Below are 22,640 nucleotides of genomic sequence, written 5' to 3'. Positions count from 1 at the left end.
TCTCCCTACAGCTCGCCTTTCACGCTTCCGTCCTGACGCAGATGCGCTGCCGCCTTCCGCACTGCGGGGTCGTCCTTGGCCCTACCCTAATCTATTTCCTGGAGCATGCGCAGTCGCTTTTCCTGCTTTATGCGTATGTCAAGATGGCTGCCTCCACGTTGAACGTGTTGCTGAGGCGCCTTCCTAGCATTTCGCCCTTCAGAGGTGCCTACGGAGTTCAGGTAACTCCTTGGGGCACATTTTGTACAACGCCAGATTTGGTTGTACCTTTTCGAGGTCATCGCTCCACTGCTGGGAATCCAGGAGCCGAGGCCTTCCCAAGTGCTTCTGCCTTGGCTGTCAAGGCAACCCTTTGCTTCCACCACCCTCCTCCTTCCCTTCTCATTCCTCAGTACAGCGCACGTTTTCTAATCTCGAGTCGAGAGTAAAGAGCACGGGTTGGATGTCCTCCTCTTCCGTTTCCATCTCGGCTGAATAATTAGGCGGTGGAACGGATCTCTTGGCCATACACAAACCAACTATTAACTGTACAGGTGGTGTCTAAATCTTCGATGCCAGGGAGTGTTCTTGGGTTGAGGGACACTAACTTCTACCAGCCCTACTATCTTCCAGTAGAGCCAGGATACATTCTCATGACCTGGGACCAGTTACTCGGCTCTTTATCTCACTAAATCAGTTTCTTATCAAAGCATACATGAGAGCTTAACTTTGGATTGAGTTTTCCCTCCAGCCTACGTACTCACCAACCTGGAGGTTATGGGCAGGGCAGATTCTTGGTGGGGTAGGGTGAGATGGGAAGGCTTGCCCAACTGCCACTCCCTAAAGTGGGACTGAAAACTGGTGACAGGGGTCACCACCGAGTTAACTACAGGCCTGGTAGCTTTAGAGGTAGTGTTAGGACTTAAGTTTGTTCTGCCATATGGAATGTTGACCTTCAACTTCTTAGAAGGCTGGGCAACTGAGTGATTGGATTGGATCGAGTTGGAGACTCGCATGTCCTTTGCATCCCCTTCCTGCCACACATCTTAATTCCAAGAAGATGGACATTCTCCCTTTTCCTCCAGTAGACTGAGTTCATCCCAGAAAGCATGAATGCCTTATACGTGCCAGGTTTTTGAGTTGTCTTTTCAAATAAATTTGCTTCCCAGTCACCTGTGCTAGTAGTTTATCTTCTAATGTTACCTTTTCTTTCAAGATCCAGTTGGAGGTAGGGATAGTCGTTGTTGATGTAAACTTAATCTCCCACAAAATGCTACCTCCCATATACAGCATATTCCTGCTGTATTTCATTTACACAGTGGGCGTGCCTTCCCCTTTCTCCCTGAAGTGTGGGCAGCAAACCAATCAGGTCTTGTCCTTGAACTCATTGTCTCATTTCGCCTCTGCCCCTCCTTTTATAGGTTCCCCTCCAGACTCTTTGCACCAAAGCCCCCGCTGAGGACGATTCTTTGCTCCCACTTCCCGTTTCCCCTTATAAGGATGAACCCTGGAAATATCTGGACTCAGAAGGTACTTCTAAATGGGGAAGGGGAGGGTCAAGTGAGGTCTGAAATAAGTGGACAGAGACCTGCCCATCACCACCACCCAAACTTGTATGGTCTTTCATTTCAGAATACCAGAACCGCTATGGTTCTCGCCCTGTCTGGACTGACTACCGTCGCAACCACAAAGGTGGAATACCCCCACAGCGGACTCGAAAGACATGTATTGTGAGTTTCTGAGTGTGGCACGTGGATGTGGAGTGGGGCTGGAGGCCATAGTGACAGCGGCAACAGCACTTTTTTTTTTTTAATTATTTTTTTTTATTTTTGGCTGCATTGGGTCTTCTTTGCTGCATGCGGGCTTTCCCTAGTTGCAGGGAGCAGGGGCTACTCTTTGTTGCAGTGGCTTCTCTTGTTGTGGAGCACGGACTCTAGAGCGTAGGCTCAGTAGTTGTGGTGCACGAGCTTAGTTCCTTGGCATCAAGTGGGATCTTCCCAGACCAGGGCTCGAACCCGTGTCCCCCTGCATTGGCAGGCGGATTCTTAACCACTGCACCACCAGGGAAGTCCCCAGCAGCACTCTTTCTGACAGGGCTTTGAACAGCTTCACCTGCCAGTTTCTTCTCTCTACAGCGTGGAAATAAAATTGCTGGGAATCCCTGCCCCATCTGCCGGGATCAGAAGTTGCACGTTGACTTTAGGGTAAGGAGAATCTTTTCTCTAGGATAAAGACTTGGAGCCTTTTTTGCAATGCTAAAGAGATTACCTTAGGTGCCCCGCTCTTCATATCCTGGTGCCCCTAAAGTCCATTTTGTATTGACTTTCTGGTAATATAAAAACATTCCTCCTTCCAGCCTTTTGCGCTCTACTAAGGGTTTTACTAAAAAGTTTCATCCTTTGTCTATGAAATTTACAGTCTAATTTGGCAAGAGAAATGCTTGTTTCTAATGTGAGGGCAATGCCCAAAGGTTTATTTATATCAATCACAGTTGTTAGCAAGTAGATTGGACTAGTTTTTTCCGGAGATTTTCTTTATTTCGTTGTCATGTTGATGTTTGGTGGCATGCTGAGACTTGGGGCTGGAGGGCAGATACATGAAGCAAGGTATAATCTAGTTATTTTTTCAAAAAACCTTCATTGTGATAAGGACAGAACTTATTCCTTAAAGTATTCAAAAACCTTATAAAGATGATAATGGAAAAGTGCCCTTCCGAGCTTGCAGTATTACAAGGTATTAGGGCAGAAGGTGAATGGCTGGTCGTCAGAGAAGTCAGAGGGCATTCAGGGGTCAGTCAGTCAGCAGATGGGGGTATCTGACTGCTCTCAGGCTCCTTCTGATACAGGTTGTAGAGGAGTCCAGAAGATACTTCTCAATTTCAGCTGTGTATAATTGGTTACCAAAAAAAGGCTATAATCATTTGTATACAGTTTATAACAAATTGCATGACTAAGGGAGAGAGAAAGATTACAGACTGAAGAGTGCAGCTGACTCTGCCTGCCATTCCACTCCACAGATATACCTGCTTTTTCTTTGGGAGTCTCACCACCTGTGATTAATTACTGGCTGGGAGTCATTCTAATAATTAAATCTCTAAAATTGATTTTAGTAAACATATACATTACATATACCATGCATTTATATAAGTTAATAATTTGTAAATGTACATTATAACACGTACTACATTTTCTGGGTGATTTCAGGGATTTTCCAACAGACTGTCCCTAATTTGTTGCATGAAGGACTGACTTTAGAACCTAACCCCTGCAGAAGATAATTCTATGGGAGTCTCAGTGACAAAACGTAGGCTGTGTATGTGAAATGGTTGGAAGGCCAGGAAAGGGAAAAAGGTTGCAAGAATGTGTTCAGTAAAGGGATGCGGCTAAAACCAGGACCTGAAGGAAAGTAGCACCTGGGGAGATGTAGAAGGGTCAAGGTCATTTGTGTGGGTGTGCAGGGATTGTGCACTTTTAGTCCCTAATCGTCCTGCTACCTTGCCTTCCCTCTCTCTTGTTTCTCCACCACTTTTTCCTACAGAATGTGAAGCTCTTGGAACAGTTTGTCTGCGCCCACACGGGTATCATCTTCCATGCTCCATATACAGGTCAGCCCATCATCCCTGTCACCACCAGAATAGCTTTTCCTTACAGCACTTCTTATATTTATTAAGACAGACAACAGGTATTTATTTGGTGGTTCCTACTAATGGCCTAAAAAATGTGATGGAACCTTTTGGAAATCTTGGCCTAATGGGGATACTCACACGCTAAAACAGTTACATGTGAACAGAAGATACAGGCGAGTACCAGTATAAGCAAACTATCTAGATGGAACTGTTAAAAGGTAAGTGGTGCTGATTGTTTCCTTTCTATAGGGTCTCTTCACTTTTACGGAAGGCTTTCTCATAAATTGACCTTTTATTCCATTGACAATTCAGTTAGATTTCCCAAATTTGGCGTAAGCTCACCAATTCAAGATTATATCTATTCCCTAACTATAGTCACAGGCCAAATCTGGCTCACTGTCATGTTCATTTATTTTCATATTGTCTACAACTCCTTCCAGGCTACAGTGGCAGAGTTGAGGAGCTGAGACAGACTATAATATATGCCTAAAACATATGCCACATTGCCTCCAGTATATGGCCCCGTACAGAGAACATTTTGCCAACCCCTGCTCCAAAGCAAGATAAATTTGCAAAGAATAATCGGAATCCACCCTTTTGTGGCGTGGTAGCATGATTGGTGGAGTTTGGTTTGTCAAGGAGTTTGTTTTTGTTTAGGCTTAGTTTGGTTTTTTGTGGGGTTTTTTGGCCACACCACACGGCTTGTGGGATTTTAGTTTCCCAACCAGGGATTGAACCCGGGCTCGCGGCAGTGAGAGCACAGAGCCCCTAACCACTGGACCACCAGGGAATTCCCAAGGAGTTTTAAGAAGAGTTCTATAGTCAGGCTGTAAAAGGCTGAAGGGACTATTTTGCTACTTTCTCAGATCGTCTTGCCCAGATCTGAAATCCATTCTTCCTTTATTGAATCTTTCTCTGTGGATTGTCCAACTCAGCCCTTTAACTAACCACACTTGCCCTTTGAATTGTGTTCTGCTCCCTGTCTTGAAACCTTTACTGTTAAGTGGCTTCTCTATAGTGGCTAGACCCTCCTAAGTCTTCATCCTGGTTCGCAGAGAGAGAGAGAAGGTTCTTCCCACTGGGCAGAAGGGGAAACCAAGCCTTGCCGAGGGGTCAGGGGAATGGGGTCATCAGGTAGAGCTAGGTCTTCCAAATCTAAGCCTCTATCACCATGTAGAAGCAGTTATGTTATTCATTTACTGTGACTTATAAAATGATCTCTGAGTTACCTTTTTTCACAGGGGTCTGTATGAAGCAACACAAGAAGTTGACCCAGGCCATCCAGAAAGCCAGGGATCATGGTAAGAATGAGAAGGGGCACAGCGCAGTTTTGTTAGGCATAAGGAAGGTGACTTAGGGCTGGAGGGTGGATATAAATGTTCCCACCTATCTGAGAAGGTAGCACTCATGTTCTTCCAAAGAATCTCTTCTTTCATCACTCCACTGTCCCTTGTTTCCTCTCCTGAGTCTCTTATCTTGTCGTTGCCCTGTCCTCTTTTTCTTCCTCTTTCTCTGCCTTCTTATTTTATAAATGTTGCCCCAATGCCATGTGTAAATCATAGGAGGTTTGTATAAATTTCTGACCCTGGGCTCCATGACACTTTTGCACAAATTAGGAAAAGGTACCCCTATGTTAGGGCAGATGCAGCTTCATAGCCCTGGCACAGGCCTGCACAGCTTGGCAGGCAAGAGTCTGGGCAGCACGTCAGCCCACACTTGCCCCCTTGGCCAGTTGCTTCTGTGCAGCATACCACATGCATAAATGAACCCAGTGGCTCTGACTGGTCCCTCCCTCCCTTTATATGTCATTTTTCTTATTATCTGTCTTAATCTGAAGTACCTGTCCTCCCTTCCCTGGCATTCTCTTTTTTTTAATCCCCCAGGTCTCCTCAGTTACCACATTCCCCAGGTTGAACCCCGGGACCCTGACTTCAGTACCTCTCATGGAGCTGTGAGTGTCACTCCGCCAGCGCCCACTCTGGTTTCAGGTGACCCCTGGTACCCATGGTACAACTGGAAACAACCACCAGAGAGAGAGCTGTCCCGCCTTCGTCGGCTCTACCAGGGTCATCTCCGAGAAGAAAGTGGCCCTCCACCTGAGTCAATGCCCAAGGTGCCCCTCACAGCCGCAGTTGAAGCCTCCTCCACTGAGCAGGCGGGCCCCCAGACTGCTCTGTAGGAGCTGTAGACTAGGAAGGGAGCCGGAGGGTCCCTTACACAGTATTTCATCCTGAAGAGCTGTCTACATTGTGGCCAGTGGCAGGCCCAGGGCCAGAGAAAGGAAATGATTGTTGGTGAAAGGGATAAATACATCTGAGGCTGAGGGAGGGCAGTGCAGACGTGTATCGGAAGCCCCAGCCCCTATATGTTGTCAATAGATAGGCTATACATTCTGCTACTGTTCCAGACCTGTGCCAACTGGGTTTTTCCACAATAAAGCTGTATCCTGTCTCTGGGCTGCATTTCAGATGAATGCTATGGAGGATTGCGGGGCAGTGGGTGCTGCTGTGGGGAGAGGAGTGGTCAGGCTTGAGCCAGTCCGATCAGTGCACTCTTGGGACCAGAAGCCACCTGGGATGAGCAGTTGTGCCATTATGTGATGATCACTTGTGCCCCCCTGTGCCCGATGCACAGTGTTCCCACTGAGGGGCTAAAGGGTTGGAGAGTGAGACACTAGGCCTAAGAAAAATGCGTTGCTATGGCACCCGCTGCCGTGGGAGGCGCGGATGGGATGAGTGGCGTTGCTAAGTGACAGCTGGTCTGGCAAAAAGAACGGGGTCCTCGGGCCGGCTGCCGGGATGGTGGTGGGTGGGGGGCGGCGGTGGGTGGGGGGCGGTGGTGGTGGAGGGGGGCGGTGGTGGTGGAGGGGGGCGGTGGTGGTGGAGGGGGGCGGTGCGATCCCCCTAGGGACCCGGGGGCGCGGCAGGGGAAGTAAAGATGGCGGTGGGCGGGGCGGTGGCGGAGGGGCGGAAGTGACGTCGCGTGGGGCGGGTCCGGCCGCGCACAATGGGCCATGGAGTTCCCGTTCGATGTGGACGCGCTGCTCCCGGAGCGGATCACGGTGCTAGACCAGCACCTACGGCCACCGGCCCGCCGACCCGGAACCACAACGCCGGCCCGGTGACATCTCAAACCTGCCCCACGGCCCTTCTCTCCCGGTTCCTCTCGAAACCTGGTCCAGGCACCACGCCCCCTTCTCACTGACTAGTGTCTGCTCCTTTTGATGTCCTGGCTCGCCTTTTTGGTGACATTTGATCCTAGAACTGGTGGGGTAGATTGGGGCTTGAATCTGTCACCTTTCATCCCTTGGCCCCATCGTGGTTCCAACCAAAGGATGTGGTTGACCTGCTCTTCCTGCTTCCCCACAATAACTTCAAGGGAGGAGGGAGTGTACCACACTGAAAGGAGGTGTGGCAAAAGTTTGGGTTCCAGAAGAGTGGGTGGGAAATCAGGTTGGAAGATTCTGAGGTAAAGGCAGAGGGCCTGAAGTACTGAACTGGGGTTGCGGTTATCGCCCAGATTCCCAGGGAGTGAGTGCCCAAGACCCTCTAATTCAGTGAGTATCTGACTCTTGATCTCCTCTCTTTCTGTAGTGTTGATCTGCAGCAGCAAATTATGACCATTATAGATGAACTGGGCAAGGCTTCTGCTAAGGTAATGTGGAGTCTACATGGAGTAAAGGGAGGCCTCTCTGGGGACAGTTGGTAAGGGAGGCCTGGGTCCTGTGGAAGGGACTTGTAGAAAGTCTGTCTTCAAATTCCTGGCAGGCCCAGCATCTTCCTGCTCCCATCACCAGTGCATCAAGGATGCAGAGTAACCGCCACGTTATGTATATACTCAAAGATACTTCAGCTCGAATGTGAGTGCCAAATACCGTTCTACCCTATACTTAATTCCTCCCTCTCCCAGCCCCTCTCCCTTTTTTGACTCTACCTCTTCCAGATAGCTGCTAATTATTGTTATTTTCCCCAACCTACAGGGCTGGAAAAGGAGCCATTGTTGGCTTCCTTAAAGTTGGATATAAGAAACTCTTTGTACTGGTGAGTGTCATTGGAAACTGAAAGTTCATATGCCTTGGCTCCTGAGAACAGAAGTGCTGGAGATTGGAAGGTGGCAATGATGTCTGGGTCCTAGAAGATCTTTGTTGTTTTTTACCTCTTAGGATGACCGTGAGGCTCACAATGAGGTAGAACCACTTTGCATCTTGGACTTTTACATCCATGAGTCACTTCAACGCCATGGCCATGGACGAGAACTCTTCCAGTATATGCTGCAGGTATTACTTATCTCTTCACCAGTTCATCCAAAATGGAGATCAAAGGCCCCTTGTCCTGAGTCCTTCCAGAGGCCCTGCCTCCCACCCTCCCACCCCCCATGTTCCCATATCCTTCCCAGGTGACTGGGTTCCTATTGGCCTGCTTTCCCCATGCCTGCTCCTACCCTGAGTCTCCTGTTCCCTGCAGAAGGAGCGAGTTGAACCACATCAACTGGCTATTGACCGACCCTCACAGAAGCTGCTGAAGTTCCTGAATAAACACTACAACCTGGAGACCACAGTCCCACAGGTTAGAGGTTTCAGAGAGTAGACCCCACTGAGCATTCCCACTGAATTTATTATTTTTTGTGTGGCAAACAAGTGGCACTTTCCATGCACTCCTTATTCCCTTTTATATAGGCTTATTTTATACAGGTAAGTTCTGGGGGGGCAGGGTACCATCTCTCATCCTGCAGCTATTTCACTCTCATCTTTTTTTGTGTGTGTGGTATGCGGGCCTCTCACTGTTGTGGCCTCTCCCGTTGCGGAGCACAGGCTCCGGACGCGCAGGCTCAGCGGCCATGGCTCACGGGCCCAGCCGCTCCGCGGCATGTGGGATCTTCCCGGACCGGGGCACGAACCCGTGTCCCCTGCATCGGCAGGCGGACTCTCAACCACTGCACCACTAGGGAAGCCCTCTCATCTAGTTTTATTCTTCATCATGGGCTGTTGTGTATACCCAATAATATGTTTATGCCCCAAACATAATCAGCTCATTTTCATCTCCTTGTTTTCGCATAGACCATTACCTAGTCTATCAAGATTTAGTAAGGGCTCAGAATAATATACATTCCCTGTCCTCAGGGAGATTGGGTCTATTTTGGGGAAGGTGGTTTGTTTATAAGTAGATGCAATATAATGGTGCTGATGCTGTCCATTCATTCAACATATATATATTAGAGTACCTGGCACTGTTCTGGGCTTTAGAAAGACTTTATTCAATGAAACAGATAAAAGTCTCTGTTCTTACGGAGCTTGTATTCTACGTGGGGAGACAAACGTAATAAACAAGTATGTACTATGATTGATGATAAGTGCTCTAGGAAAATGAGAGCAAGTAAGAAGGCTTGGGAGTGCCATGTGAGGATGGGAGTGTGTGGGATTGCAGGTTTAAATGGGATAAGCAGGAAAGGCCTCACTGAGAAAGTGTCACTTGAGCAATAACTTAAAGAGGTGAGACTATGAGCTAAGTAATATCTGGAGGGGGAGTATCCCAGGCAAAGGGAATGGCTAGTGCAAAGGCCATGAGGTGGGAGTGCGCCTGGAAAATTGGCTGGTGTGCCTAGAGCAGCATGAGTGAGGGGGGAGTGTGGTAGATGAGATCAGAGCAGTAATGGGGGAGGAAAGACATTTAGGACTCTATAGGCTATTGCAAAGACTTTGGCCTTTAAGTGAGAAAAGGAGAGCCATCAGAGGGGTTTGAACAGAGGGAGAATATGATGTGACTTACTTTAAACCAGAGCACTTTGCCTGTTAAGAATAGGTAGTAGAGGAGTGAGGGTACAAGCAAGTTAGGAAGCAACAATCCTGCTGAAAAATGGTGGTGGCTCAGTCTAAAATGGTAGCAGTAGAGATGGTAAGGAGTGGTCAGATTTTAGGTATTTTGAAGTTAAAGCAAATAATTTTTCTTGATAGACTGTGAAAAAAAAAGAGGGAGTTAAGGGTGATCCCAAAGTTGTTGGCCTGAGCACTTGGAAGGATGGCATTGCATTAACTGATGGAAGGTGGAGCAGTTTTGGGGAAAAATAGTAGGAGTCCATATTGAATATGTTAATTGGAGATGTCTGTGATGAGTCCAGGTTGGTTACTTCCCTGGAGTTCAGAGAAGAGGTTCGGGGTGGAGAGTTTGCATCACACGTAGGGTACTGAAAGCAGTGAGACAGGATGAAACCGCCGTGGAGTGAGTATCTATAAAGAAGTGGTCCAAGGACTTGAGCCCTTGGGCACTCTTGGAAAGTCAGGAAGGAGAAGAAGCAGCAAATGCAGCTGAGGAGTGACTAGTGAAGTAGATGCAAACTTAGAAGTAAAGTGACCTGCAAGGCCAGTGAAGAAAGTGTTTGCAAAAGGAAGGAATGGCTTACTGAGTCAAATGCTACTGATCAGTGAGGTAAGAAGAGGTCTGGGAAGTGACCATTGGATTTAGCTGCCTGAAGCCACTGGTGTTCCTGACAAGCGGTTTCAGCACACTCGTGGGTGGAAGCCTGGATGGAGTGGCTTTAGGAGATTGAGAAGCTCAGAACTGGAGGCAACAAGAATAGGCCACTCTTTTAAATGCTGCTTTAATGTGAACAGAAATAGAGCAAGAGCTAGAGGGGGATATGGATCAAGAGAGGGTTGATTCTTTTCAGTTGCATAAAAATGAACAGCATAAGAATGACTCAGTAGAAAGAAAATCTGATGTCAGAGAAAGTGGGAAGAATTGCTGAAGCAGTGTCGTTGAGTGGGCTTGGGATTGGGTTGACAAGCGAGCCTTGGGTAGGAGCACGGATAGTTAATCCCTTGTAACGTGATTAATTGGTGTGCTTACAGAGGGGGCATAAAGTGAGTTAGGCTTGACTTAATCTTGAAAGGTGTTCGTCAGGTGGACAGAAGTGGGCAGGCTAAGGTGCTTTTCATGTAGGAACCAGCACGAGCAGAGTCAGAGAGATATTAATCTACCTTTCAGGGCACTGCAAGCAGTTTTGTTTGGCTGGAGTGCTGGGCATATGCTTGTTGGGGAAGGATGAGGGTGGGTGGGTTGGTAGACATTACAGCAGGAGATAGACAGGGTCTCCTTAGACTGTGCTCCCAGAGTAGGACCTCATTTTTCCATTAAGAGGCAGCAGAGAGCAACGGAAGAAACACAGTATCCAGCATCAAATGCATTACCCAGGTAACATGTAAGAGCAGGGCAGTATAGAGTGTAAATAATATTGGGTTGGCCAAAAAGTTCATTCCAGTTTTTCTGTAACATCCGTCTGGAAAACCCGAACGAACTTTTTGGCCAACCCAATAACAACTGATGTTTCATGAGCTCTGTGTGGTATCTACATGCATTATCTCTGTTGATCCTTGTACATTTCTTTAAGTAGTTGCCATTATTGACCCCATTTTGGGTTTATACAGATTAGTGACTTGACCAAGTTTGCACAGCTAATAAATGGTAGAGCTTGAATTTGAACCCATAGCCCCCTCTAATGACTACACTGTATTCCTGGCTGAAATGCCTCAACTAGAATCAGGAGTCTGGGATTTGAAACCCAGTTCTGCCACTTGTAGCTACTAGACTTTGGGCAAGCCATGTCTCCAAGCACATATATTTCCAGTTTTCCTGGATATATACCTAAGAGTAGAATTGCTGGGTCATATGGTAATCCTGTGTTTAACTCTTTGAGGAACTGAGAAACGGTTTTTCCACAATGACTGCAACATTTTACATCTCCATCAGCAATGTGTGGTAGCTCTGGTATCTTGACATCCTCACCAAAATGTATTTTTCTTTGTTCTTTTTATAATAGCCATAATAATGGTTGTGAAGTTGTATCTCTTTGTGTTTTGATTTGCATTTCCCTGATGACTAATGATGTTGAGCATCTTTTCAAGTGCTTATTGGCCATTTGTATATATTCTTTGGAGAAATGTTTATTCAAGTCTTTGCCCTTTTTTTAAAAATTATTATTTTTGGTTGCACTGGGTCTTTGTTGCTTCATACGGCTTTCTCTAGTTGCGGTGAGCAGGGCTACTCTTCATTGCGGTGCGCAGGCTTCTCATTGTGGTGGCTTCTCTTGTTGTGGAACATGGGCTCTAGGCACGCAAGCTTCAGTAGTTGTGGCACACGGGCTCAGTAGTTGTGGCTTGTGGGCTCTAGAGCGCAGGCCCAGTAGTTGTGGCGCATGGGCTTAGTTGCTCCGTGGCATGTGGGATCCTCCCGGACCAGGGCATGAACCCCTGTCCCCTTCACCCGCAGGCGGACTCTCAACCACTGCGCCACCAGGGAAGCCCCGCTTTTCATTTTCTTGATAGTGTCTTTTGATGCACAAAAGTTTTTACTTTTGATGAAGTGTAATTTATTTTTTCCTTTTGTTGCTTATGCTTTTGGTGTCATATTTAAGAAACCATGTCCAAAGTCATCAAGATTTTCCTCAATGTTTCCTTCTAAGAGTTTCACAGTGTTAGCTCTTATATTTAGCTGTTTGATCCATTTTTAGCTATTTTTTGGTCCAAATTAATTATCTTGCATGTAGATACTCAGTTATCCAAACACCAGTTGTTGAAGAAGTTATACTTTCCCTATTGAATGGTCTTGGCACCTTTATTGAAAATCAATTGACCATAGACACATGGGTTTATTTCTGAACTCTATTCATTCCATTGGTCTGTATGTCTATCCTGTGCCTCTACCACACTATTTTGATTACTGTAGCTTTGTAGTAAGTTTTGAAATCAGGAAGTATGAATCCTCCCCAAATTTGTTATTCCTTTGTTAATCTTGAAGATTATTTTGGCTATTCGAGGTCCTCTGCAATTCAACTTTAGGATTAGCTTGTCAGGGTCTGAGATTTTGACTAAGTCTGTCAACAAGGACAGGAAGGCTGGCTTTCGTTCCTCCCACTGTGTTTTTTCTAGCACAGGGTTCTATACGCAAGTATGTGCTGAGTGGCTGAATGGACAAATATATTTCGCTTGTTTCATCTTACAGGTGAACAACTTCGTGATCTTCGAAGGATTCTTTGCCCATCAGCATCGTAAGTTTTCTCACCTTGTGTGTGTTGGTCAAGCAGTTGGGGTGAGGGGAAGGAAGGAGGTGGATTCTTGGTCCCACCGGACCCCTCACTGAGGGGCACCACCGCTTCCTTCCTCACAGGGCCCCCTGCTACCTCTCTGAGGGCAACTCGACACTCTTGTGCTGCTGCGGTCGATCCTATGCCCGCTGGTAAAGCTGCATTGAACGGGTGGATCTGTAGTGCTGTGACGGCTAGTCACTCTGGAGGCCACTGGGAACTCAGTGCAATCTGTGGGCAGTTTGGGAGAATTCTAAAGCAACCCAAGTCCCCAGCAGACATTACCCATGTCCTCTGCCCTCATGGGAGCTCAGTGTATTTATATTTGGCAAGACTGTCAACTAAGCAAGCTCATTGGAAGCCTGTTTGACAGCTGACATTGATGGAGCCTCTTGCTGCTTCAGGCCCATCAAGATAGGCCAGAGTCATGTTCCTTCATAAACTCCTCAGGCTTCTGTCAGCCAGTGAGGGACAGGCAAGTGCAGTCAGCCCTTCCATTTCCAGTCATAGAATAGTGACATGAATGGTCCAAAGCTTAAATACTAGTTTTAGAAGATAACACTCAGAATTTGTAACATTTCCAACCAAATAATGAAATTGATCTGGAGAAACCATACCTAGGAGGTACTGAAATGCTGCCCAGGTTCCACATTCCATCCTCATCCACACACATGCTCCCTGCCGGGCTGAGCCCCACCCCTTCCTCCTTCTCAAGGCCAAGGGGCACAGCCTTCTGCTGGCCGTGCTGTGCGCACTTGCACAGAAGGGCCCTTTGCTGAAGGAGCTGGCTCTGTGGCTAGCTCTCTCACCTCCTCGGTGGCCAGGAAACAGAGTAACCACCACCCAGACAGCAATCTCGCAACAGTGATTAGCATCCACCAATGTCAGGCACAGAGAGGCAGTTCAGATCCGTGAGCGGCTCTGCTTTCCAAGGCTTCCCCCCTCTAGCTCCTGCTGACCAAAGCTGTGAGAGGCAGAGAGAGCCAACAAGGACGGTGAGGACCAGGTCCACACGGGGGGGACCCTAAAGTTTAAGTGGATCCGCTGGGCAGTCTCTCATTTGCCACGCGTGATGGAGAAAGAACCTCTTGAGAGGGAAAGGGAGGGGCAAGTGGAGAGGTGAGGAGGCTGGAGACAGGGCTCGGACAGTCCGTTAGCCTCCCATTTACTCTGTCTGGTGACTCCTTTCCAGGTGTCTGTGTTTTTACCTCATCCTTTTTTTCCCCTTATAAAACGTAAATCTCTTTCTATCTTTGCTCCGGAAGGGGAGGTTCTGCCCCACCCCAGCCTCCCCTGACCTCTCCAAAGCAATTCCTGATTAACCAAGGGCTTTGTCCGTCTCATCTAGAGGGACCTGGGGTCCTCGGTGGCCCAGCTGGGACCATTCCACTGCCCCAGAATCCCAGGGGGGCCTGACAGCACCCACTGACAGTAAGAGCTTGCCTCCCTTGGCTGCCCTTCTCTTGCATCTCCCAGGCCCCACAGTCTCCCCCAGATCTTTCCCCCAACTCTGCATTCAGCCTACTCCTTCTGGCTCTCCTCAAAATGCTCCAGCCTTCCCCCCGAATTCCCTTTTGGTGTGATGGCAGTGCCACAGAGCTGCTTCTGCGGTGGAGCTGAAGTCTCCTTTCCCCGGAGGACCTGTGGTGTCAGGGATCAGAGGTTTGGGGTCGTGGGGGTAGTGAAGGGGTGCACAGTATGCCTCCTAATGCTTACCTTGCCTGTGTCCTCTCCACTGCCAGCTCCAGCAAGGAAGCTGCCACCCAAGAGAGCAGAGGGAGACATAAAGCCATACTCCTCTAGTGACCGAGAATGTAAGACTGGGGTAGGGGGTCTGGGCCTGGGGGAGCCTTAAACCAAGGGAAAGATTTGTTCTCTCTAAAGGCTCTGATTTCTCTTTTTTCTACTCTAATCTTTGCTGTCATGACTCTCTTCCCTTTCCTTTTTCTTCTCTGTCTTGCTCTTTTTTCTCCCTCTCCCCAGTTCTGAAGGTAGCTGTGGAGCCTCCCTGGCCCTTGAACAGGGCCCCTCGCCGTGCTACACCTCCAGCCCACCCACCCCCGCGCTCCAGCAGCCTGGGAAACTCGCCAGAACGGGGTCCCCTCCGCCCCTTCGTGCCAGAGCAGGAGCTGCTGCGTTCCCTGCGCCTCTGCCCCCCGCACCCCACCGCCCGCCTTCTGCTTGCTACTGACCCAGGCGGCAGCCCAGCCCAGCGTCGCCGCACCAGGTAATAGGAGCTGGAGGGTTAGGGAATGTCAAGACTGTCAGACAGGGTGTTAGAAATGGCAGAGGGCAGTGTAAATCCATCAGAGACATGAAGCAATAGGACAGGAAGACTGGAGAGTCCTGAAACCTTTCAAGAAGAATATATTGGAAAGTATTTATGGGAGTGGTCTGGAAATAAATTACAGTGAAGGAGCAGAATAGGACTTTATGTAGAGTCTAGGGACTCTAGTTTAAGTGAGAGCTGGGAGGAAGCACAGGAAGAACACAGGTCCGTTGGGTGGGTGACTGAGCCTCTAAGATTGGGGAAATCATGGTTTAACATTTGCTGGGAAGGGGCAGGATCTCTGACACAGTTTGGGGAGCCACCAGCCCTGGATCAGTGCCTTGTGTGGCAGGAGCCCATCACGGCAGGCAGAGAGTGGGCCTCTCCGTTTTTTTTTTTTTGGGCCTCTCCTTTTTTTCTCTCCCCAGCTTTCTCTTCACCTCTGACTTCTCTTTCTGTTTTTCTCTCCCCCCCATTTCCCCTCTCCCCTCCTCCTGTCCATAACATCCTTCCACAGCTCCCTTCCCCGCTCTGATGAGAGTCGATACTGACAGACAGCTAAGCCTCTCCCCTCCCTGGGAGACCTGGCAAGGGCAGAGACTCCCTCCCTGAGAACCCCAGACCGGATCTTCCATTGTATCCCCCAGCATCCAGGGGAACCTGACAGAGCCCATAGGATTCCCTCTTCCCCTTTCTTGGACAACTGGGTTGTCAGGGTCCCAGATGGCCTAATGCTTTGTAGCTTTTCTTACCATAGAAAGCACCCCCTGTCTCCTAACTCGGGCTCTGAACACTCTCCCACAGACAGCCCATTTGCTGCCAGACTTCTCGGTTGGGCGGCTCCTACTAATTATCCAGAGAAGCATAGTCTTGCTTGCAGTCAGATTCTAGAACACCATGGAAGGTCCAAGGGCCTCCTCTACCAGGGAAACCTTTTAAAGAGTCTTGTCCATGGAATGAATCTTATAGTCCCACTACACTGTCTCCTGGTAGCTCTAATACTGCTTCGTGCTACCGACCACAGCTACCCTATCAGCCTGCTGACGCCAGCCAGTGAGTGAGCTCTGCTTCAGAGCAGTCCAGTCAGGTAGGACAGGGACTTACCAGCTCCCCAAGGGATCCACTCAACATTGCCAAACTCTTAATTTCCACATGTTGTGTGTATGTGTATCTGTCAGGGGACCCCCGAGCTGATGTCTGCTATGAGGCTCTAGACTCGCCACACTTCTACAGACACCACCACTTCCCCTGGGTCCAGGTTCTGTGAGGGAGTTTGTTTCTTGGCAGTAGATCCCAGCAAGCACCCTCGGATCACTCTTAGCCAAGTTTCAGAAGCTAAGCCTGAGTCTCAAGGCTCTATTTGCTCCTGGAATACCCTCTCGCAGCCATCCCTCCCCGGTCACTAGATGCTGATAGATTCCTGTCTTGTGAGATTGTCTTGAGATGATGGGGGAACTCCTCCTCTGGCCTTCCTTTCTTCTTTCCTCCATAGCAAGAACCTCCTTCCCTGCTCCATACCCAGGGTATAGAACATCCTTCCCCCTCCCTACCCTCTGGATGTGTGCTAGTTGATACCCCTACTGTATTCCCCGAAATCCTTGGGAGCAGGATCTCCCTCTCTTCTGACTCATTCCTTTTTCTTCTCCCTCTCAGTGTTGTCTGAATAAAGTGTGAATTCTTTTGTGTTTTTTAAATGGACATTTTCAATGATAAAAACTACAAAAGAAAAAAAAAAAAACACCAAACAAACCTTAAGGTCTCAGCCTCGTTTGTGCGTCACTCCTTATTTTCCTGGGATCTCAGGACCTCTCTCCCTCTCTCTCCCGCACCTCTGAGATCTGCAGATCTTCCAGCAAGGAGCCTTAGAACTCCCCTTGCAGGATCTGGTGTCTGCCTGTCCCCATCCTCATTGTGGGATCTTCTGCGGATTGTCTCCTCTCATGTAGTCACTGGATCCCTCTGTGTAGCCTTCTATATCTACTCCTCCATTCTCTCCAGAAACCTCTAGCTCTCCCTAGTCACTTCTACCCTTTACCCCAGGCCAGCCCTTGCTGAGATGTTAAGATTTACTAACATCTCTGGGATCCACTAATTGCCTCCTGATAACAGTCCCCTAATTGTTTCCTGAATTCCTCTTCCCGCTAGTTCCCTGGCCTCTCCCTCACTAAACCCTTGGATCTCTTTCTCAAGACAGTCCTTTCCCTAAATTCAGCCTTACCACTCCCTATTTCCCTCTGGCTGAAGTATCCTAAAATTAAGGTAATCATGTTTTCCAAACCAAACATCAGGGCACCTGGTCCAACAAAAAAATACTTTTTTGCATATATGTGAATCTGTGTGTGTGTGTGTGTGTGTGTGTGTTTGGCCGAACCACGCGGCTTGTGGGATCTTAGTTCCCCGACCAGGCCCCAACCAGGGATTGAACCTGTGCCCCCTGCAGTGGAAGCATGGAGTCCTAACCACTGGACCGCCAGGGAATTCCCCTGAATTTGTTTTTATGACATGATTTGGAGCACATTTGGCCTTACTTTTAACACATTACCTCAACTAGGAGTAATAAAGCAGCAAGTCAGGACTGCTTCAGAAAACCTTGGGGTATAAAATGAGCTCCCTTCCCTTTTCTGGGGCACAACTTAGATTAAAATCCCATAGGAATGATAACTACCCCTCTCTCTGTTCCTGTGCTGTTCCTTTTATTATTCTCCTGATTCCTCCATACCCACTCATCTTTCATCCTGTAGCCTTTTCCCCATCATCTCACATTTCTTCTACAGCAGGACTCCCCCAGGGCTGGTAGCCCAAAGCTGCAGCTATAGCCGCCATGGGCGGTTGAATTCCTCATCCCCCAATACAGGTAAGTTATTCATCTCCTTATCTGCAAATCAAGTAGGCCATATTCACTACCTACTCCAGCCTTCCCATGCACATGCCTGGTATTCCCACAGGCAACCAAGAACTGAAGCAGGGGGAGCAGGAAACAGAGAATAGGTGAGGTCTGACCCCTCCCCTACCAGCCTCGCACCACCTCTGACTCCTTTCCTAACATCACTCTCAGCTACTTCCTCCCCCTTAATCTCACTCTCTGAACTGGACACCAGCTCCTCCCACAAAGCCTTCCACCTAACACCCTACAAGCCTCTTTCCCCATAGGTTCGACTCGAGTGCTTCCCTTTGGCAGTCTCTGAGGGGTTTCAGGTTTGGACATAGCACTAATGGTTCCAGCCTCATACCCCATCATACATCCTCTACACAAGAGCCAGTCAGCCCTTTAAGAAGCTGTGATTTTATTATTTTTTTTTTTTTTTGAAGCTGTGATTTTAATTCTCCCTTTAGTACCCCTGTAACCCACTCTCCATCTCCCACCTACTAGGTCTGCCAGTGAGGAGCAGGTCTTGTCACAGCATGGGTCTGGGGAGGAACCCATGCACACGGTTCCTCCACAGGCCCAGGCTCCACCAGCCCAGTCCTGGACAATGGGTGGGGATATGTTCAACGCCAGGTTCATTCGAAACTTGCAGGAACGTCGCAGCACCAGGCCTTGGTGACCGCAGCCCCCCCTCACACCTTCAAAGTCAGTATTATTTCTCTCTCACACAGGACCTAGCCAAAGCCCGCCCTCACAATGGATGTATCCATTCATTCATTCATTCGACAGGCTTTATTATCAGTGCCAAGTCATTTGTATCTTATTTTTAACCACAGCAATAAAGTATTTATTTTTATCACGAGAGCTACTGAAAACCGCGATTGTCATTATTTCAATCCCACCCGTCACTCTTCGCGCGCCCCGTTCAGCCCCATCATCGCCCACTTTTGCGCAAGCGCCACAGGTGAGAGCAGTGCGCGAGGCCGCTAATTTACTGCGCAAGCGCTCTAAGGCAGCCTCCGATCCGGCGAGCGCAGGCGCACTTACTGCACACCCAGCGCCTCACCGCCTCCCTGGAACCCGCCGCAGTGCGCAAGCGCGCAACATCTCCGTTTCCCTCCCCTCAGCCCTTCACCCCCCCCCCCCCGTTTTCCCCTTCAAGAAGCCGGCTCCGGGGCACGCTCACCCCTGTGAGGAGGCCGGACACGGGAGGTGCTCTCTCCATTACCGGAAGATCATGTACCAGCGCAGCCGGGGGGCGGCCCGGCGCCTCGGCCCCTGCCTCCGTGCCTACCAGGCTCGTCCCCAGGTAAGAGCAGAGGGGAAGCGGGAGGGGAGGAGAGGGGGCGGGGAGAGACCCTCCCCAGAGTCGGCGTGTGGGGCGGAGCGCGCGCCCCGTGTCGCGCAGGCGCAGTGACGTCCCGCCGCTCCTTCCCACCTGTGCGGGGCGGCGCGTTTAGGGGTTAGGGGTCGTGGGGATCCGAGGGCGGCGCCGCCAGCCCTGTAGAGCACGGGACGTCGGTCTCCCGGGCCTGCGGGGGCAGGCGGGCTGGAAGCTGGGGCGGTGGGGCGCGTCCGCATTTCGCCCGCGTTTCCGCGGTTACCTGTGCCTGGAGGTGATTTGAAGGGCAGGGGGCGGAGAAGTTCGCGGCGCCTCCCGGGAGCCGACCAGACAGACCTGCGGGCCGCGCTCTGCAGCCCGCGCATCTTGCACCCGGATAGCGGTCCCGGCGGGAAGGCCGGCCCGGGTGGGCCCTGTTCGGGCCCCTGTGCCCGGGCGGGCAAGATGGCCACGCCCCCGGCGGAGACGGCGCTTCCGGGACACCGTCGGGGACAGAGGTACCCGCGCGGCCCGCCCGCTCTCCCGATAATGAGACCCCTCGGGGGGGTTCGTTGGAAACACAGGGACTCGGGTCAGGCCCGACTTTGGGTGACCTCTCCCTCATCGCAGTTTCGACATCAGTAAACCAGAGGCATGAGGTCCAGCCTTTAACAATCTCCTGGGCCTTTTCGTGTCATTAGAGGAGCCCGAATGATGAGCTTACTGCTTAACAGGTCGCAAAGTTTTATTTACAATTATTATCTCATATAGTCCTCATAATAACTCAGTGTGGTTTCATCGTCCTCGTTTATAGGAGGACATTCCCTCAGGCTGAGGAAATGAGTGCCTAAGGTTACATGATAGAATTGGAACTCAAAAGTCTCCTAGTTCCAGTTGGATGTTAACTTTTCTCTATATGACCTCTGCTTCACACACTCCTGGAGCTGTGTTAGAGGCCACAGTACAAGACGACCTGTAACTTATTCATTTGTTCATTCTTCAAATATGCACTCTTATGATTCTTGCTGTAAGAGAGGCAGACCTGCCCCCAAACGGGTTTGGAATCTTAAACAAATCTAAAAGTACTTGCTAATGTTTGGGAGAGGTATGTGTACTTTTGTCACAGGAAAGTGTTTCCTCCTGTTTTAAGTAGAGATGGAGATGAATTTTCCCTCAGTAGTTCCATCTCTCCTGTCAGAAGGAGCAGGTGGGACTGGAAGCTTGTTAATGGGCAGTTTGGATGGCAGGGCATTAGGCAGCTGGATTCTCATCTTTTTCCCTTTTGTTCTTCCTCCTTAGGACCACCTTTCTCCACGGGCCCTACCATTCCCACCTCTTTGGCCTCACTCCGTGACAACCACTTCTCCATCTCTGCCTCTTTTCTGGTCTCCCCCACCCCCAAGCCCTCCCACCCGGCTGCTTCCCCGAGCTCCCCCACTACCTCTCCCTCAGGTCCAAGCCCTCACCTCACCATGGGTGGTTCTCCCCCCAGGAAAGGGGGAGGAGGGACCAGGACCTGAGTTACACAGCGGCTGCCTGGATGGGCTTAGGATCCTATTTGAGGGACCTCCCTGCCCCTGTCCTGGGGCTTTGATACCTTTCCAAGCCTCTGGGACTGCCCACTCTTCCCCGGCCACTCCATCAGGAGATCCGAGTATGGAGGAGCACCTGGCTGTCATGTACGAGAGACTGAGACAAGAGGTAAGTCAGTTCAGAAGTGGCCTTTGTCCGAAATGGGAAGGGATGTAGGTAATTTTTAAAAATAGGGAGTCAGTCAACTGGATTCTTTCTGGGAACCACGAGACGGGCATATAAATATGTTATAAACATTTCCCAAGGAAAAGATGCTCCTCAGTTTGGATTAGGGAAGTTAAACATGGGATGAGATGACCTTTCACTCATGAATAGAGAGACACTAAATATAGAAAACTGAGAAATAGGATCATCTTTTCTTTCCTCCTGGTCTGATGCCTTCTTCCACCTAGCTTCCCAGTCTCTTCCTTCACTCCCACGACTACACTCTCTACTCATCGGATGTGGAATTCATCAATGAGATCCTGAACATGCGTACCAAGTGAGAATCCATGAATGGGTAGGGCCTTGGGGAGGAAAAGGACCCAATGCTATTTTCACTTATTAGAGAATGTCCTAGGCTGCTTCTCACTGCTGCTCCCCATCCCACTGTCAGATACCAGTTTGGTTTTCTGATTCTACCATCATGAGATTTCTTTCCCATTCCTTCCTCCCAGAGGCCGGACATGGTACATTCTGTCACTGACCCTCTGCCGCTTCCTGGCCTGGAACTATTTTGCACAGCTTCGGCTGGAGGTTCTACAGCTGACCCGCCACCCTGAGAATTGGACCCTGCAAGCCCGCTGGCGGCTTGTGGGGCTGCCCATCCACCTACTCTTTCTGCGTTTCTATAAGCGTGACAAGGAAGAGCTTTACCGGTAAGAGAAGTGAGAAAAGAAACGCACTACAATTTCCTAATCTTACCCTTTTGGGAATCTATGGTCTAGTCTTCTAGACAATCCTGGATCTACCCTGACTTGACTGCAGGCTCCTTGAGGGCAGGATCTTGTTTTTGTCTACTTTAATCTAACAAAAAATAGAGACTCTGAATATATTAGGAAGCTTCTGAACTCAGCTTCTTCATGTACATTACCTGGCACATAGTAGGTACTCAAATACTTATTGAACAGATGAAAATTCCCGTCTCATAAGTGGTGCCTCACAACCTTAGGTAAAGTACCTGGTAAATTTCTGGCACAGAGTAGAATCCCAAGAAATTCTTAGGCTCAGCTCAAACCAGTGGTTCCCAAACTTTGCTGCACAGTGGAATCATCCAGGGATCTTTTTAAAATATCGGTGCCAGACATTCTGATTTAATTGGGCCAGGGAACAACCTCAGGATTTTTAAAAGATCCCCAGGTGATATAATATGTAGTAAAGTTTAGGAACTACTAGTTTAAACAAATGCTTGAATTAAACTTTGGGACCAGTCCCCTTCTCCCTCAGTGAGCCTTTCTCCCTTCACCAGGACTTATGATGCCTATTCCACCTTCTACCTGAATTCCAACGGCCTCATTTGTCGCCATCGCCTAGACAAAGTGAGTCCTAGGGCTGTGTAGGGGTGGGGTGATGGGGTAGAACATCCCACCAGCTGGCATTAACCTTTCTCCCTGCAGCTGATGCCTTCACACTCACCCCCAACGCCCGTGAAGAAGCTGCTAGTGGGAGCCCTGGTGGCTCTGGGGCTGTCGGAGCCAGAACCCAACTTACACCTGTGTTCCAAGGGCTGATCAGGAACTGGGGCAGAGGCAGCACGGAAGACTTGCTACGCACAAGAGGAGGAGGTGGAGGTGGCCAAAGACCTCAGGAGCCAGCTTCCTCCTCTCTTCTCTCTTCTCCTTTACTTTCCATCTCATGCTGTGTAAAGCTGCTGTGTAACTTAACTTGTAAATAATAAAATCTAAGTGAATATATGAGATCGAATTTCCATGTC

At 49.3% G+C, this 22,640-nt stretch overlaps 3 protein-coding genes across 14 annotated transcripts; all 3 read left to right on the top strand.

Moving 5' to 3' along the window:
• The first annotated feature begins 41 nt into the window (after positions 1-41).
• MRPS18B (mitochondrial ribosomal protein S18B) lies at positions 42-6,055 on the top strand. Its single transcript, XM_004286064.3, has 7 exons — positions 42-221; positions 1,401-1,509; positions 1,612-1,709; positions 2,115-2,183; positions 3,517-3,583; positions 4,846-4,905; positions 5,488-6,055. The coding sequence occupies exons 1-7, from the start codon at positions 42-44 to the stop codon at positions 5,781-5,783; spliced, it is 879 nt and encodes a 292-aa protein (XP_004286112.1). The 3' UTR covers positions 5,784-6,055.
• Positions 6,056-6,554: 499 nt separating this feature from the next.
• Positions 6,555-18,680, top strand: ATAT1 (alpha tubulin acetyltransferase 1). 12 transcript variants are annotated; one of them, XM_049715688.1, is made up of 13 exons: positions 6,555-6,724; positions 7,198-7,258; positions 7,372-7,463; positions 7,584-7,644; positions 7,767-7,880; positions 8,068-8,169; positions 12,598-12,643; positions 12,763-12,831; positions 14,422-14,493; positions 14,564-14,906; positions 17,723-17,802; positions 17,894-17,936; positions 18,319-18,680. In XM_049715688.1, the coding sequence occupies exons 1-13, from the start codon at positions 6,618-6,620 to the stop codon at positions 18,491-18,493; spliced, it is 1,365 nt and encodes a 454-aa protein (XP_049571645.1). In that variant the 5' UTR covers positions 6,555-6,617; the 3' UTR covers positions 18,494-18,680. The 12 variants fall into 12 exon arrangements, with proteins under 12 accessions (XP_049571645.1, XP_049571643.1, XP_049571644.1 ...); XM_004286060.4 differs by having other exon boundaries at positions 6,560-6,724; positions 14,663-14,906; XM_033417119.2 differs by having other exon boundaries at positions 6,587-7,012; positions 14,663-14,906; positions 18,319-18,639.
• A 156-nt stretch (positions 18,681-18,836) lies between these two features.
• C10H6orf136 (chromosome 10 C6orf136 homolog) lies at positions 18,837-22,623 on the top strand. Its single transcript, XM_004286058.4, has 6 exons — positions 18,837-19,123; positions 20,435-20,836; positions 21,121-21,209; positions 21,385-21,585; positions 22,176-22,245; positions 22,324-22,623. The coding sequence occupies exons 1-6, from the start codon at positions 19,052-19,054 to the stop codon at positions 22,435-22,437; spliced, it is 948 nt and encodes a 315-aa protein (XP_004286106.1). The 5' UTR covers positions 18,837-19,051; the 3' UTR covers positions 22,438-22,623.
• Positions 22,624-22,640: the final 17 nt, after the last annotated feature.

Source organism: Orcinus orca, chromosome 10, assembly GCF_937001465.1.
Source record: "Orcinus orca chromosome 10, mOrcOrc1.1, whole genome shotgun sequence".
NCBI lineage: Eukaryota > Metazoa > Chordata > Mammalia > Artiodactyla > Delphinidae > Orcinus > Orcinus orca.
The sequence above is the reverse complement of the archived record's forward strand: the minus strand, read 5'-3'. Positions and strand labels throughout refer to the sequence as shown.

Bases quoted from the DNA above. Each gene is read 5' to 3' on its own strand.
- MRPS18B (XM_004286064.3), top strand. From the start codon at position 42: ATGCGCTGCCGCCTTCCGCACTGCGGGGTCGTCCTTGGCCCTACCCTA. The intron at 222-1,400 runs GTAACTCCTTGG...CTCCTTTTATAG, and splicing joins GAGGTGCCTACGGAGTTCAG to GTTCCCCTCCAGACTCTTTG. The intron at 2,184-3,516 runs GTAAGGAGAATC...TTTTTCCTACAG, and splicing joins AGTTGCACGTTGACTTTAGG to AATGTGAAGCTCTTGGAACA.
- ATAT1 (XM_049715686.1), top strand. From the start codon at position 6,618: ATGGAGTTCCCGTTCGATGTGGACGCGCTGCTCCCGGAGCGGATCACG. The intron at 14,494-14,563 runs GTAAGACTGGGG...TTCTCTCTAAAG, and splicing joins CTCCTCTAGTGACCGAGAAT to GCTCTGATTTCTCTTTTTTC. The intron at 14,907-17,722 runs GTAATAGGAGCT...TTTCTTCTACAG, and splicing joins GCCCAGCGTCGCCGCACCAG to CAGGACTCCCCCAGGGCTGG.
- C10H6orf136 (XM_004286058.4), top strand. From the start codon at position 19,052: ATGTACCAGCGCAGCCGGGGGGCGGCCCGGCGCCTCGGCCCCTGCCTC. The intron at 20,837-21,120 runs GTAAGTCAGTTC...TCTTCCACCTAG, and splicing joins ACGAGAGACTGAGACAAGAG to CTTCCCAGTCTCTTCCTTCA. The intron at 21,586-22,175 runs GTAAGAGAAGTG...TCCCTTCACCAG, and splicing joins GACAAGGAAGAGCTTTACCG to GACTTATGATGCCTATTCCA.